At 36.8% G+C, this 14139-nt stretch overlaps 2 protein-coding genes across 2 annotated transcripts; one reads left to right on the top strand and one right to left on the bottom strand.

Moving 5' to 3' along the window:
• Positions 1–43: 43 nt before the first annotated feature.
• LOC109045375 (retinoid-inducible serine carboxypeptidase-like) lies at positions 44–5300 on the top strand. The gene is made up of 13 exons (XM_042722660.1): positions 44–199; positions 1410–1549; positions 1743–1832; positions 2060–2215; positions 2303–2377; positions 2623–2695; positions 2878–2915; positions 3494–3622; positions 3729–3816; positions 3901–4014; positions 4107–4244; positions 4665–4828; positions 5035–5300. Exons 1-13 carry the CDS (start codon positions 139–141, stop codon positions 5095–5097), a joined length of 1329 nt encoding a protein of 442 aa, XP_042578594.1. The 5' UTR covers positions 44–138; the 3' UTR covers positions 5098–5300.
• A 46-nt stretch (positions 5301–5346) lies between these two features.
• Positions 5347–13323, bottom strand: LOC109049961 (cytosolic endo-beta-N-acetylglucosaminidase-like). Its single transcript, XM_019067635.2, has 14 exons — positions 13067–13323; positions 12894–12970; positions 12591–12792; positions 12362–12510; positions 10907–11061; positions 10671–10819; positions 10407–10578; positions 9704–9807; positions 9436–9547; positions 7955–8139; positions 7739–7881; positions 7528–7627; positions 6862–6973; positions 5347–6331 (listed from the first exon to the last, which is right to left on the bottom strand). The coding sequence occupies exons 1-14, from the start codon at positions 13135–13137 to the stop codon at positions 5930–5932; spliced, it is 2133 nt and encodes a 710-aa protein (XP_018923180.2). The 5' UTR covers positions 13138–13323; the 3' UTR covers positions 5347–5929.
• Positions 13324–14139: the final 816 nt, after the last annotated feature.

The following is a 14139-nucleotide window of genomic DNA, read 5'->3' as shown; positions in this document are numbered from 1 at the left end:
TTTACTTCCTTGTTCGTCACATGACTGAAGTCATATGAGACAGAGCTGTCCCTCGCGGAGGATTGGGTTTGAGTACTTAAGCCGGGGTCCGAACACAGCCCATATGAGAGAGCGAGAGCGAGAGCGAGAGCGGTAATAATGGTGCGCTCGTGGACTGGCATGCTGGCTCTGCTGCTGGTTACTGTGAGCTTTTATAAAGGTATGGAGTATTTATGTGCTGAATGTCACAATTTGGAAATTTGTAATCATTACGTGTAACTTTTCAGGCTCAGTCACACTTTTTATAGGTCTTCGGAGTGTAATTGCAACAAGAGAAGATATACTGATATGTTCTGTAACTTTAGACAGAAAGCGAAATATGTCCGTTGTTTTATTTGTCTCCTGTTAATCGACCCAGATGAAGGTTGTGAACCGAGAACCGAATTAAAATAATGAGAGCCGAATGGTAAACAGGTTCCGTTAACGGTTTTCGAACGTGCATGTAACAGAACGAATGGCTCATTTGAGTCGGTTCCTTTTATTGACTCAAAAACAGTAGAAACAATATCTAAAACACTGATCTAAAAGTACAAACTTGAGAGCAATACGGACTATGCAACGTTTTAATATTTTTTTCCTGTAAACCTGCCATGTTCGGTTATCGTAGTTGTACAAAATGTTTGGTTCTCAATAAAAAAAAAAAAAAAACCTTGAATTGAATACTGCACCACAGCTTACTACTTTTCCCAGTTTTCGTCATGCACGACCCAGAATGAACCTTAAACTGTTACTGTTATGTTGTACTATATATATATATATATATATATATATATATATATATATATATATATATATATATATATATATATATATATATATATACTGTATATGAGATTGAAAGAATGCAATGTACCTTTTTTTTGTCAAAAGTTTTATTGAAAGACTAAGATTTTGAAGATTGATTTGCAATCTTACATATTTCTTCTCTTTTAACTGTGAATTTAATACAATCAAAATTAGAAAAGAGAGAAAAAAACATGCATCACAAACCATCCCTTACCAGACCTGTTTACATGAAATTGTACAGTATGATGAAGAAATATTAAAACATTACATTAACAAATGATGCATTAGTCCATAGGGTTTCCATCAAGATTTTGTCAAACTGCTCAAATTTGCCCTTCAAACAGTATCTAATTCATTCCAAATGTAAAGTAGAAATAATCTCTCCAAGCCATAATTTGAGTATAGGGCCTCCTTTTTCTTCCAGAACAACAGTAGTAACTTCTTGGCTGTTATTAAACTGTATGCAAACAGTTTGTGTTGTGCTCCTGATAATGGATGTATGTGTTCAGAAGGTCCCAGAATGAAAAGTGCCGGATCTGGCTGCATTTGCACCCTAAACATTTGTTCTTCTTATTAAAAAACAGGTAGCTGTGTTCCAGTTCAAGCCAAAGAGTCATGGGGATATGTAGATGTCCGTGAAGGAGCTCATATGTTCTGGTGGCTGTACTACGCCAATAGCTCCAGCGCCAGTTATAAAGATCTGCCTCTGGTTATGTGGCTGCAGGTTTGTCACTCATGATCTGACCAGTGTGACCGGTCATCTGTCTTCTCCATATCTTTCTCCAGATCATAATCTCACTGGAAGCTTTGTACAGTTAGAATTTACATTGCTGTTATACCTTTTTCTGTTTGTCCATCCTGATTTTTCCCTCTCTTTTCTGAAGTACATCTAAGGTTGCTCATGCTCTTTATTTTAGGGAGGTCCTGGCGGATCTAGCTGTGGATTTGGCAATTTTGAGGAAATTGGACCTCTTGATAGAGACCTTAAGCCACGGGGAACGTCTTGGGTATGTAAAGTAATATTTTCTTGACTTTCATATCCGCAGTATTGATTAAAGTAGTTTATTTTGGGAAATAAGGAATATTTTATTGTCTGTTTTGATTCATTGTTTTTGTATAAATAACTTTTTAATATACATGTTAAATATATTTTTTCTTCTGTTTTTTTAAGGAATTTGTGAATTTATTACTTGAGTAATTTATTATTCACCCAAAAATATGGGTGTCTATGCAGGTGCGTGCTGCCAGTGTGCTATTTGTGGATAACCCAGTGGGCACCGGATACAGTTACACAGACACTGAAGATGCCCTCGCCAAGGACGTTGCGATGGTAGCATCAGACATGATGGTCCTCCTCAAGAGCTTTTTCTCTCTAAAGACAGAGTTTCAGGTAAGCAAAACAAAAATGCCTACCAGATTGAACTTAATGTACCTTTCACATTGTCATAGTATCTTAAATATTTTTTCTCCCCAACAGAGTATTCCCTTCTTTATATTTTCTGAGTCCTATGGAGGCAAAATGGCAGCAGCTATTTCCCTCGAACTCACAAAGGTACTGATATAATTGTTCTCAATTTAGGCTTCATGAGAGGCAATTCTGTAGTAACACACTCACAAGACTAAAAAATTCATGCGCTTGCTGATTTCATCTAAAAGTGTAAGAGTCACAATAGTTCCTACTTCTGCAAAAGTAAATCTGGCATCAGTTTAGAACACTAGTTTTTACTAGTTTCTATTAGCTGAACACACCTCAAATCAAATAAATAATCTGCACTAAATATTTATTTCCTCTCTTAGGCAGTTCAAGCTGGTTCAATTAAATGCAACTTTGCTGGGGTGGCTTTGGGAGACTCCTGGATCTCTCCTATAGGTCTGTAAATTATATTTACAGATATATTTGTCTTTCTTATTGAAGTTCTCATATCTCAGTTTACTGTTCATTATGCACGTTCATCATGTTTAGTCCTGACTCGCATGACTGCATAAACCAGGTGTAATGCATTATGATACAGGCACTCTAAACATCTGATTGCTTATTCTTTTTTCACGTAGACTCGGTCATGACTTGGGGTCCTTATCTTTACAGCACAGTGAGTAATTCATTATAACACCTCCTCCTCCTTTCAGAGAGATTAAGCATGATCATAGCAACAATAAACTAACAATCAAAAGTTTTTGAAAGAAGTCTCTTATGCTCACCAAGTCTGCATTTGTTTGATCTAAAATACAGTAAAAACACTGTTTTCTATTCTAATATATTTTAAAATATAATTTATTCCTTTGATGGCAAAGCTGTATTTTCAGCATCATTACTCTAGTTTTCAGTGTCACATGCTCCTTCAGAAATTATTCTAATATATTGATTTGATGCTCAAGAAACATTTCTTATTATTGATGTTGAAAACTGTCGTGCTGTTAAATACTTTTGTGGAAACTATGATACATTTTGTTTCAGGATTTTTTGATGAATAAAACATTTATTTTAAACAGAAATATTTTGTAACATTTAAAATGTCTTCACTCTTAATCAATTTAATGCATCCTTGCTGAATAAAAGTATTAAATTCAAATTTACAAACTTTTGAACGATAGTGTATAATGAGATTTATGTCATCAGACACCTGTTGATCAGAGGGTTTAATGCAGCTGATGTGTGTATGCGCTGTAGTCTCTGTTGGATGACAATGGACTGGACGAGGTGACTAAAGCAGCAAACGCGGTGCTGGAGGCAGTGAAACAGGGCCAGTACCGAAAAGCCACTGACATGTGGTCCATCACAGAGAATGTAGTGGAACAGGTGAGTTGAGCACCAGTAGTAGAGGCCTTAGTGCATTGTTTATTTAAAGAAATGAGATCTAACATATTGTGTGCTTCATTGAGTTACTCAACTTGTTCTGTTACAGAACACAAATAATGTGAACTTCTATAACATCCTCACTCAAAACTCTGACGAGATGAAGACCAGTTCAGATCAAACCAGTGGATTTCTCTGTGAGAAATTCAACATGCACAGCTTCATTTATTACATAAATGAAAACCTTTTGGTCATCATTTTGTCATTTTTTTTTTTTACAGCCTCACTGAAGCGTCGCCACATTCACCCTTTGCACCGTCAGTCCCTTTCAGAGTTGATGAACGGGCCAATCAGACAGAAGCTTGGTGTCATACCAAAGAATGTCACATGGGGAGGTCATTATTCTTTTTATGATTTACAGAGGTATTTGTGTTAAAAAAATTTTTACAAAATAATGATTCTTACAAGTGTTCTTCTGTTTCTTCAGGACAAGCTGAGGCAGTGTTTGAAAGCATGGCAGGAGATTTCATGAAGCCTGTGGTGGACATTGTAGATCAGCTTTTGGCTGCAGGGGCCAATGTCACAGTCTACAATGGCCAGCTGGATCTTATAGTGGACACAGTGGGTGAGGACAACCATTAGGAAACACTTCAGAATGGCGATTCTTAACCAACACATTTTAGACTAGCGCTTGGGCCATTTACACTTGTGTCACCATTTTATCACCTGTAGTGCCAAAACTTAACAAGTCAAGTCTGTCTACTTGCTATACACTGATTTATGTAGTCATGAAACCAGAGAGCATCCTGTCCATTAAATCTGATCGCAAGTGGTCATACACAATGGCTTTTAATGGCAGGTGTGATTAGTAATGTGCTGCAGCTGACCACAGATCAGATCACCTGGGTGTTGTAAGTCAATAAGCATTTTATAATCCATTTTACTCATCAGTTTGATATTTAGGAAGAGCATTATGATTGGGTGTTGTCAAGATAGTGTTTCTGCACTGCTGCGCAATGATTGATTTGTGTTTATTTGTGAGCAGGTCAGGAGATTTGGGTGAAACGGCTGAAATGGGACGGACTCCAATACTTCAACAAAATGAAATGGACAGCACTGGAAGACCCACAAACCGAGAGCCAGACTGGAGCTTTCTACAAGACCTACAAGAACTTTGCCTTCTACTGGATCCTCAAAGCTGGACATATGGTACTCAATATTGTTTTTTGCACTTGTTAAAGTAATTTTAATGTGTGTAAAATATTATATTCAGTGTTGTCATATTTAGGTAGTTTTAGCTTGGCTTTAACTGCAGAAGCTATGGTGGTTTAGCTTCATGTTTCTGAAAGGAAAATGCATTTCTCAGTATTTATTTTTAGTATATGTGACCATCTCTATCCATTACATCATCACAGATCCCATCTGACCAGGGGCCAATGGCTTTGCGGATGTTGAAGATGGTGACTCAGCAGGAGTGATGATCTCAATCAGATACAAACTGGATTGGCTTGCTAACCACTTTTAGACAATCAACGCTTAAAAATGTTACCAAAATCGGACTCTTTTAATCTTTTGGTTGAGATCAATGTAATCAATGTTTTTTTTTTTTTCAATGCCTGTGTCTTGTAAAATTTTTACATTTGAATGCCTGCAAACAATAAAGTCATAATTTTTTAATACAGTTTAAATGAATGGCTGAAATCTACATGTGCTAAGAGAGAACTAACTTTAAAGTTGTTTAACATTCTCATTTTTTATTTGTAACACAAATAATGGATCTGCAAGTCAAGAAGATAGTAAACTAGGATCATCTCCTTTCTTGTTTTCACACAAATGCCTAAACAAGAATTTCATGAAGGGACTTTGATTAAAATATTACATTTTGAAGAAGGTACATTATTAGGTTGGGTATGAGGTATGAGGGTTGCATGCCATTTATGAATAAATGTTATATTATGAACTTATAAAGCTGAAGAATATATGTGCAATCAATGCAAGAAACCGACCACTCTGGTTCTCGCACAATAGTATTTAAAATGGCTTTTACCATAATTAAAATATATATATATATATATTATATATATATATATATATAAGGATAATAAGGGATATATTGGATATAGTGCAAATTCGATATTACACATTTGCTGCTTCTTCACTTAAGTATTCAGTCATGCACAAAATACTGAATACAGATTTAGAACTAACTCATCACACATTTTACTGCATATCTAATAGAAGAGAGATTTGTTTATACTATGAAAACAGCATGTGAGCTATAGAGTATTAAGACATTTGATCAATAAGGTTTCACACTGATGGGTTTTCTGAGGAACTGGCGCTGTAGCTGAGTGTGCGTCGGCCCCACTGGGCCTCAGGCACTCGGAATCCCTCTCTGCTCACAGGCTCCACCACCAGCTCTATGAGACCCGGAGCAGCAGGCACCTCCAGCTCCACCACACGGTACAGGGTGGAGTAAGACCTGCCAATCAGAGTCAAGGGTCCAGGGGGAATCCGAGGGTCAGGACCACGGGGACGCCTCCAGTGAATCCGGAAATGGCGAACCTGCGGGGTGGGATATTGCCAGCGTAAGGTGGCATTCAAAAGTACCTTTGATTGCGTGTGTCCATCTCCCTTGTGCCACACCACATCATTCACGCAGATGCCTTCAACAGACTGCAGGGGTGCTTGAAGACTCTCAGCATCCAACAGCTGTGCAAAAAAATTGGAACAGACCATTTAGCCACTACCAACTTTATGTGTTTACTATTTCGAATTATAGAAATTAATACTTATTTTCAACAATGCTGCATAGCTCAAAATTGACAGTAAAGACAAATATAAATGTTATATTTATTTTAAAATTGTAATAATATTTCACATTATTGCTCTTTTACTGTATTTCTGAATAAATAAATGCAGCCTTGGTGAGCATAAGGGACTTCTTTCACAGACATAAATAATCTTACAGACCCCAAACAATACAGTAAAGTTAGTATATTGGTACCCTATCAGATAAAGCTAGTTTTTTAATTTACTGGGATCAGTTGATTTTTAATAGTGCTGCTACCCTTATTTGTGCATTTTGATTATCTTTGCTGTAATATAACCCTCACTTACTGTAAAGTCAATTTTTAATACTAAAAAAACTAGTCTAATAGCACAGTTAAAATTAATCTTTAATAAATCATTGTTTAATTCTTTCATACAGAAGGTATCTGTAATGTACATGTGTATCTCACCATAATCTCTCCAATCCTACAATTAAAGCAAATGTCCTCATCGCCTCCATCTCGGGAAACACGAATACACACTTCTCGCAATAAGCAGCCAATCATTTTCAACAGGAAACATCTATGCATGAAACCACAGTGAGTTTGATTAGAGAAGGTATTTCAGATAATTGGTATGGCACAAAAATATTTAGACTTTAAAGCAGGGGTCAGCAACCTATGGCACGCAGGCCATTGCATAATCATTGGCATGTGAGCAATAGTGAAAGACTCGAACATGCATTCCGACATCAATTTGGAGGTCATCGTTCCTGATTGTCACACAGCCTGTTTTAATAGTTTTAGAGCTATATATACTACTATTTAAACTGTGAAATGCGCAAGTCAGGAGGGGCACACAGCTCCAACAAACCATTTGTGCGACAACTCCTCATACAAGCTCAACGTGTATCTATGCAGCAGCACTGTTTGGCATAAAAAAATGTTTAAAAAAGTTCCAAATTAGATTATGCACTATTTGAATTTTTCAGTTAAACTCATAGGAACCTTTAAAAATGTGTATACATCATAAACATATAATTGGGGGATATATCCTGATACAGTGATTAACTAGGAAAATGAAAAATGGCACTTCAAGATGAAAAGGTTGCCGACCCCCTTTTTTTAGACTCTCACCTGGTAGTCCAGCCATCCAAAGACCACTGGCCACACTTCTGTGCAAACTGCTCAACCAGCTGGTTATCCTCTGCTAACGCTTCTGGAAAGACACTGCTGGCTAAACACACAGCAGATTAGGCAAATTAGATTTTTAAACATTTTAAAACATGACAGCTTCATACAGAGACTCTAAGATATCTATTGAAAAGAGGCCTGAAAGACCACTCACGTGCTATTTCCTCCATCCCATCGAATGTGCACAGAGGACCATCTATCGTTTTGAGCTCCAAGGATATCTTCACCCCCACAGGTGGCTTGTAGACAAAAGAAACAAACGTCCTAGTGGCCAAGGGAACATGGAGAGAAAAAATCCTACAAATGGACAGAAAGAAGATGTCTTATTGAAGGTTTTTTTGTACTCCAGTGAAAACAAAACCTCTAGTACCTTGCACACACTTCAGAACGTCCCGATGGAATCATGCCCTCCACCATCAGAGAGCTGCCTCCAATCCAAGCGTCCTCTGAGCAGCCACGGGTTCTCAGCCAGCCGCCATTGTCCATGTTCTCAGAGAGGTACAGAGGCTGGATCTCCTGAGCATGCAGATTAAACCAGCTTCTCTTCATCTCCACCTACAGCATACAAGAAATTCCCAGGGATGCATCCATATTTAAAAATGGACGATATATAAATTTAACACTAGTTTGTCTAAATAAATGAAAAGTAACGCAGTAAAAACTAAAATTGATCGTCTTAAATACTATAAGTGAATTTAGGCATAACAATATTATGAAACATGGATGGCATGTTCTAAAACGTACATTTAACATTTTTAAAGTTATAAACTTTAAGTTATTGCCGAATGAAGGAAATAGTTATCGAAATGTAAAAATAGGCAACAAATTGAATTTCCAATTTAGAATGATACAGATACATTAAAAATACTCTAGCTGTAACTGTAACTATAACTGTAGTACTCATGTTTTTATGAATATTCATCAAGCCAAGATTCAAGATTTTTATTTGTCACATACATGGTTATATGGAGAGCATATGACCAGCACTAAAATGTAAGTCAGGTCCGCTCCATGGACAGTGCCATTATTAAAGAATACAAACACAAAAAAAACTATATATAAATATGGTATGGAAAAAGTAAGATAAAAAAAAAATAATAAAATAAAATGCTTATAAAATAAAATAAAATGCGCAGGACAGTATACTGTAGACTTAATAAATATTAAGATGAGCAGGAATGAACAAGAGAAGAATTGTACAGGGTATTTACATAGCAGCAATAGAGGTAAAAAAGTAAATAAATAAAAATAAAAAATTACAGAAATTGCTGTGTGCAAGTGACAATGTCAGTATATTAAGTATCTTACTGATTATTAAGTGAAGTCATGTTAATGTTAAGAGACTGAGTTTGAGTTTAGGAGCCTGATGGCCTGGGGTCTCTCGGTTTTTGCCATCAGACTATGGAAGTGCTTACCAGATGGCAGCAAAATAAAAAGACAGTTACCAGGGTGGTTAGAGTCCTTAATGATTTTAACAGCTCTGATTTTGCAGCGTTTGAGGTAGATCTCCTGTAGGGAGGGGAGAGCAGACCCTGAGATGCGCTCAGCTAAGCGCACAACTCTCTGCAGGGCTTTGCAGTCTTGACTGGAGCTGTTCCCATACCACACTGAGATACACTGAGTCATTGGTTAAGCCATAACTAAGACTGCTTGCTTCTGAGGGTCAAGGCCTGAAAATAATGTAAAAATACTAAACATCTAAAGAAACCATGAAAACATTTTATTTTATGTGAAGTAAATTTTTACATTTTGTGACTGCTTGAGATGAATATTTGTGTACTCCAGATGTCTTAGTATGAGTCACAGGTATTAAAGAGACTCTTAGTGAGACTGTGATTGTGTGCAGCGTACCTGTCCCCTCCAGTACAGGCTCTTTCCAAAGCCCTGACAGAATGAGGAGATGAATGGAAGACTGGACGAGGGCCGGTGGATATAAAGGTAATCAGACAGCAAACTCCAAAACCTGAAAACAGCGGTTAGAATACACATTGGTGACTAGGACGTTTGCTTGTGTGTGTGTGTGTGTTTGTGCTTACAAACATTTCCCATTCCAAAACATTGCAAAACAAAACAAAAGCATACTATGACCAGGTCAAGTGGAGTGTTCTAAAAAGCTTACTTGTCCTGGTTTTGGCGGAAATCTGCCTTTTCGTGGCATTCGTACACCCAGCCAGGAGCAAAGATGGCTGTTGAAAGTTCATACTTCCTAATCAGCTTCAGAGCCTAATAAGGATACAAAAAGAGACTTGAACTCAGTCAAAAACAATAAGATATTATGGATCTGAAATACTGCTGTTTTTTTTTATTAATACTTTTAATACAGTAATTACAGTAAATACACATTTATAATATAACAAAAGAGTTCTATTTCAAATAAATACTGTTGAACTTTCTATTCATCAAAGGAACCTGAAAAAGTGTCTCACAGTTTCTGTAAAAATATTATAGAATAATATATCTGTTTTGAACATTGATACTAAGAAGAAATATTTCTTAAGCAGCAAATCAGCATATTAGATTTCTGAAGGATCACGTGACACTGAAGACTGGAGTAATGATGCTGAAAATTTAGCTTTGCATCACAGGAATAAATTACATTTTACAATATATTACAATAGAAACCAGTTTTTAAAACTGTAAAAATATTTGACAATATTACTATATTACTGTATTTTTTTGATCAAATAAATCCAGCCTTGATGAGTATAAGAGACCTCTTTCAAAAACAATTTAAGCACTTCACTAATCCCAGACTTTGGAATGGTGGTGTTCAAATATTAAAATTGCTTTCTTATATATTCTCGAACTAAAACTTCACTAACCTTATTGGTCTCAAATTTCCCTCCAACCACCACCCCTCTTGCAAACACATCAACACCGACATAGATGTCAGCAAAGCGGCCCTGAGCCGCAGAGTAGGACTTCATCCACTCCAGGCTCTGCTCTGTCCAGTTGTAGTTAGTGAATATTCCATCACAGGCATCAAAAAACATTCTGATAGGATGACAAAAGGAAGCTGATGGCACAAGATAAAATCTCACAGACCGGAATCTGCCCTTCCATAATCCCTCAAGACCATCACTTGCCTGTTGTCGTCATTGAGTTTGTTCTGCCAATCGAGCGAGCCGTTTTTCAGCACGCTGTCATACCAGATCACCACACTGCCTGGGACGCGCTCGTGCATCTGGTCTGTGAGGTAGCGCAGAAAGGGTCCAGTGTTCTTCACTGCACTCTCCTGAGGAGTGAGTGAAATATGGGGTAAAGTACTACACATTATGACCACATACACCTCTATCTAATCAGACACGCCTTGGTTACTCACACTCAGCACATTTTCTATGTTAATGAGCCAGCCGTCAAAGCCGTAGCAGTGGGAAATCTGAACCAACTTATCAGTTTTTGTGTTGTAAGTATCTTTGTATGCTGGTTGGGACTGACATGTCTTCGCTCCATCTGTCCACTCTGTGATGAATGTGCCTTAGAGGGAAACAGGATTATTTCAATACATCCATTCTGGTTTCTCTTGTGTAGAGAGGTGCTGCAGTTAATTACAGGGATAGTTAACCAAAAATTACATTTCTGTCATTATTTATTCACTCTCATGTTATTGCAAACATTTAGATTTCCTAGAAATTTCTGTCTTTTCCATGCCATTACACTAAATTCACTGTCTGTCAACCTCCAACTATAAATGTACAATCAAAGTGTCTATATGACTTGTGCGCTATATAATGACTCTTCAAAAGGCATGTGATCGCTTTTTGTATAAAGCAGACTGAAATTTGAGTCATTATACAGTACCTCACAAAAGATATCATAGAATGTGTTTTTTTCATAAAGGTCAAATGGCTTCAGAACACTTTTAATACAGCACACAATTCGTATGGACTATGTTTATTATGCTATTTTGTCCTTATAGGAGCTTGGCCGCCACCGGCTGTCTATTGTATGGAAAACAATTCTAAATTTCTCCTTTTGTGTTTTAGAGAAGAAATGATAAAAATGGTTTGAAAAATTATCAGGTTGAGGAAATGTTATTAAATGTTCATTTTTGGGTGAATTACCCATTATTTTTTTAAACTACCTGCAGATAATATTAAAGACATAATAGGCCACTTAAAAGTAAACATTCAAGAATGTTTCTCAACATAAGTACACTTTTAAGAAAAATGCACTTTGTAACAATGTAAGTTTTACTTTAAAGTAGATTTTAAACTTCTTTAAATCATTCTTTTAAGAAGTACACCTATTTCAATGTGTTGTTGACCAACACACTAAAGTACATGATTATCATTTTAACTGTACTGTAGTGTGTTACTCAATATTACATTTCATAATATAAATGTACTAAATTTACATTTCATTGTTACAAATGTGTAACTACAAATGTGTTTGAAAACAACAGATAGATGTTTCAATGGAAACTAGATTAAAGTTAGTTTACCATATATGCTCGTCAGTACACTTTGCTTTGAAACCGTAAGACAACAGAATGAAGAAACTGCATGTGAAAGATACTTAAGTCCTACTTAAGCATTTAGTATAAATTTAAACTACAATAGATTCTCATTTAATTCCAATTAATATGCAGTGTCTAGTGTCAGAAAACATTAAATTCAGTTCACGCTTAGGTATATATTTGTTAATATATTATTTCTTTACTCTTTTTAAAAGTATGCTAAAGCATATTCTTTTTTACAAGGATGTTCTTTTTACAGCAAGACTAATATGCTTAAGACCGAGATTTTAGCCCATAAAATCCCACCAACAGACTCACCAATAGAGAGCACTCCATGCTTATGTGCTGCATTCGTCCAGACCGCCGGAGGAATGGTTACCATCTGATGACTGAAGTAGTTGAAGATGTCAATATACTCCCAGTGATAGAAGGCATACGGCGTCTCCACCTCTGCACCTTGAATGAACCTCAGCAGAAAGGACAGTACCATGAATATACTGAGGGCTGGCCAAACAACTAATGAAGCTGACACAACTCTGAGCTGTACCTGTCCTTCAGGTAGCCACCCATCATGTCGTGGGACACCAGTGTCCGTCTGGGGCAGCTGTGCAGTGGAGGATACCTGCTCGCCAAAGGCACAGTGGCCACATTAAAAAGACTGGCTTCCTGTCGTTTCCATGACAACAGTTCATCAAGAGACTTCAGACTGCAGCTGATGGGCTCAGTCGTGTCAGGATCATAGTGGATCGCTGTTAGATCACAAAAAATAAATACAAATAAAAACTTTTAATAGAGACTATAATCTTAAAAAAAAAAAAAAAGATTAAAATGCAGCATTTATGATCAGTACCTGGCAACGTAGATGGCTTGTAAGTTATGACTTCATGAACACTTTGATCGCTTGGCTGACTGAGGCAGGACTCAGAGCTGAACAAACATCATCACACCGAACATATGAACTGTAAGGGCAATAAAACGCTGCTTGATATGATTATGAACATGTATCAGTCACAACAAAGTTACCTGATGATCTCCTCCGTTTTAGGAATCGTACTGCTTGTAGTTTCGTCCCTTTTTCGTTTGCGGGATGTCATTTTATCTGTCTCTTTTGTAGAAACACTTTCCCTTTACGAAAGGCTAACGGATAGCCCGTTTCCAGATCAAATTTCTAGTAGTAGCAGAAAGAGCAGAGAACTTCCGCCCGTGCGCTGATTGGCTGAATGAGTGGCAGCGCGTCATCCTGCGTGAAGGAGTTGCGCTGGAGCGTCACTAGAGGGCAGTAGAGTAGACCTTTAAAATGACTGGCGACTGAATTAAACTACCCGTTTTAAAATGTACATCAGAACATATTTCGTGTTTATGTAAAGCACTCATGAAAAGTTATACAGTCAGTTACTGCGAAACATCAAGCGACCTTACATGCACTGACAATGAATATAATGATTCGTGGAAAAATATTAGAAATAAATAACCAATTACCTACATATTATTAATCAACCATGATTTTGAATACTGGGGTGAACAGTCAGTATGTATGGCTTCTCTGTTTTTCTGCAGGATTATTGTGGTAGTGTTATGTCACGCCTCCAGTTTCCAACTAGAAAAAGTATTCAAATAACCAAATCTGAATTTGAGAGGAGCAAAAATTCATAAATAATTCACTCTCTTTGTCCTTTTTTGTCTCCATAAAGAAAGTCTCTAAAACACCTCTCATATCTATTCTCTTTGTGTGTAATGATTGTCCATTTGTTGCCAACACAATGATCCTCTTCTGCTTTTTTTCTTCTTTTTCTTCTTTCATGTGGGCCTGCAGTCTGAATCGGTGTTTTTAATAGGTGTAAGGGATATGGATGCCATGGAAATCTGGAAGTTTAATTTTCATTAAGAGTTAATGAGATGCAGACTTTAATGCAGTAAAAAAATTCATGTTCACCCACAGCTTCATGAGCACAGATAACATTTACGTGTATGTTTTTCAATAATTCTGGTATTCATAAATCAATAATATGATTCTAATATCTAATGTTTAAGCTCTCACATTAAATATACATCCATATATTTACTCGAAGCAGCTTACATAGACATTCTGCAAGTAT

The sequence above is a fragment of the Cyprinus carpio genome, chromosome A3 (genome assembly GCF_018340385.1).
Source record: "Cyprinus carpio isolate SPL01 chromosome A3, ASM1834038v1, whole genome shotgun sequence".
In the NCBI taxonomy this organism is placed as follows: domain Eukaryota; kingdom Metazoa; phylum Chordata; class Actinopteri; order Cypriniformes; family Cyprinidae; genus Cyprinus; species Cyprinus carpio.
The sequence above is the reverse complement of the archived record's forward strand: the minus strand, read 5'-3'. Positions and strand labels throughout refer to the sequence as shown.

What these genes read in the sequence shown, in the direction of transcription:
- LOC109045375 (XM_042722660.1), top strand. Translation starts at nt 139, where the DNA reads ATGGTGCGCTCGTGGACTGGCATGCTGGCTCTGCTGCTGGTTACTGTG. An exon ending in CTCTAAAGACAGAGTTTCAG is followed by an intron (nt 2,216 to 2,302) that starts GTAAGCAAAACA and finishes TCTCCCCAACAG; the next exon opens with AGTATTCCCTTCTTTATATT. An exon ending in TTTCCCTCGAACTCACAAAG is followed by an intron (nt 2,378 to 2,622) that starts GTACTGATATAA and finishes TTCCTCTCTTAG; the next exon opens with GCAGTTCAAGCTGGTTCAAT.
- LOC109049961 (XM_019067635.2), bottom strand. Translation starts at nt 13,137, where the DNA reads ATGACATCCCGCAAACGAAAAAGGGACGAAACTACAAGCAGTACGATT. An exon ending in GCCTGTACTGGAGGGGACAG is followed by an intron (nt 8,140 to 9,435) that starts GTACGCTGCACA and finishes TGTATGCTGTAG; the next exon opens with GTGGAGATGAAGAGAAGCTG. An exon ending in GTAGGATTGGAGAGATTATG is followed by an intron (nt 6,332 to 6,861) that starts GTGAGATACACA and finishes TTTTTTGCACAG; the next exon opens with CTGTTGGATGCTGAGAGTCT.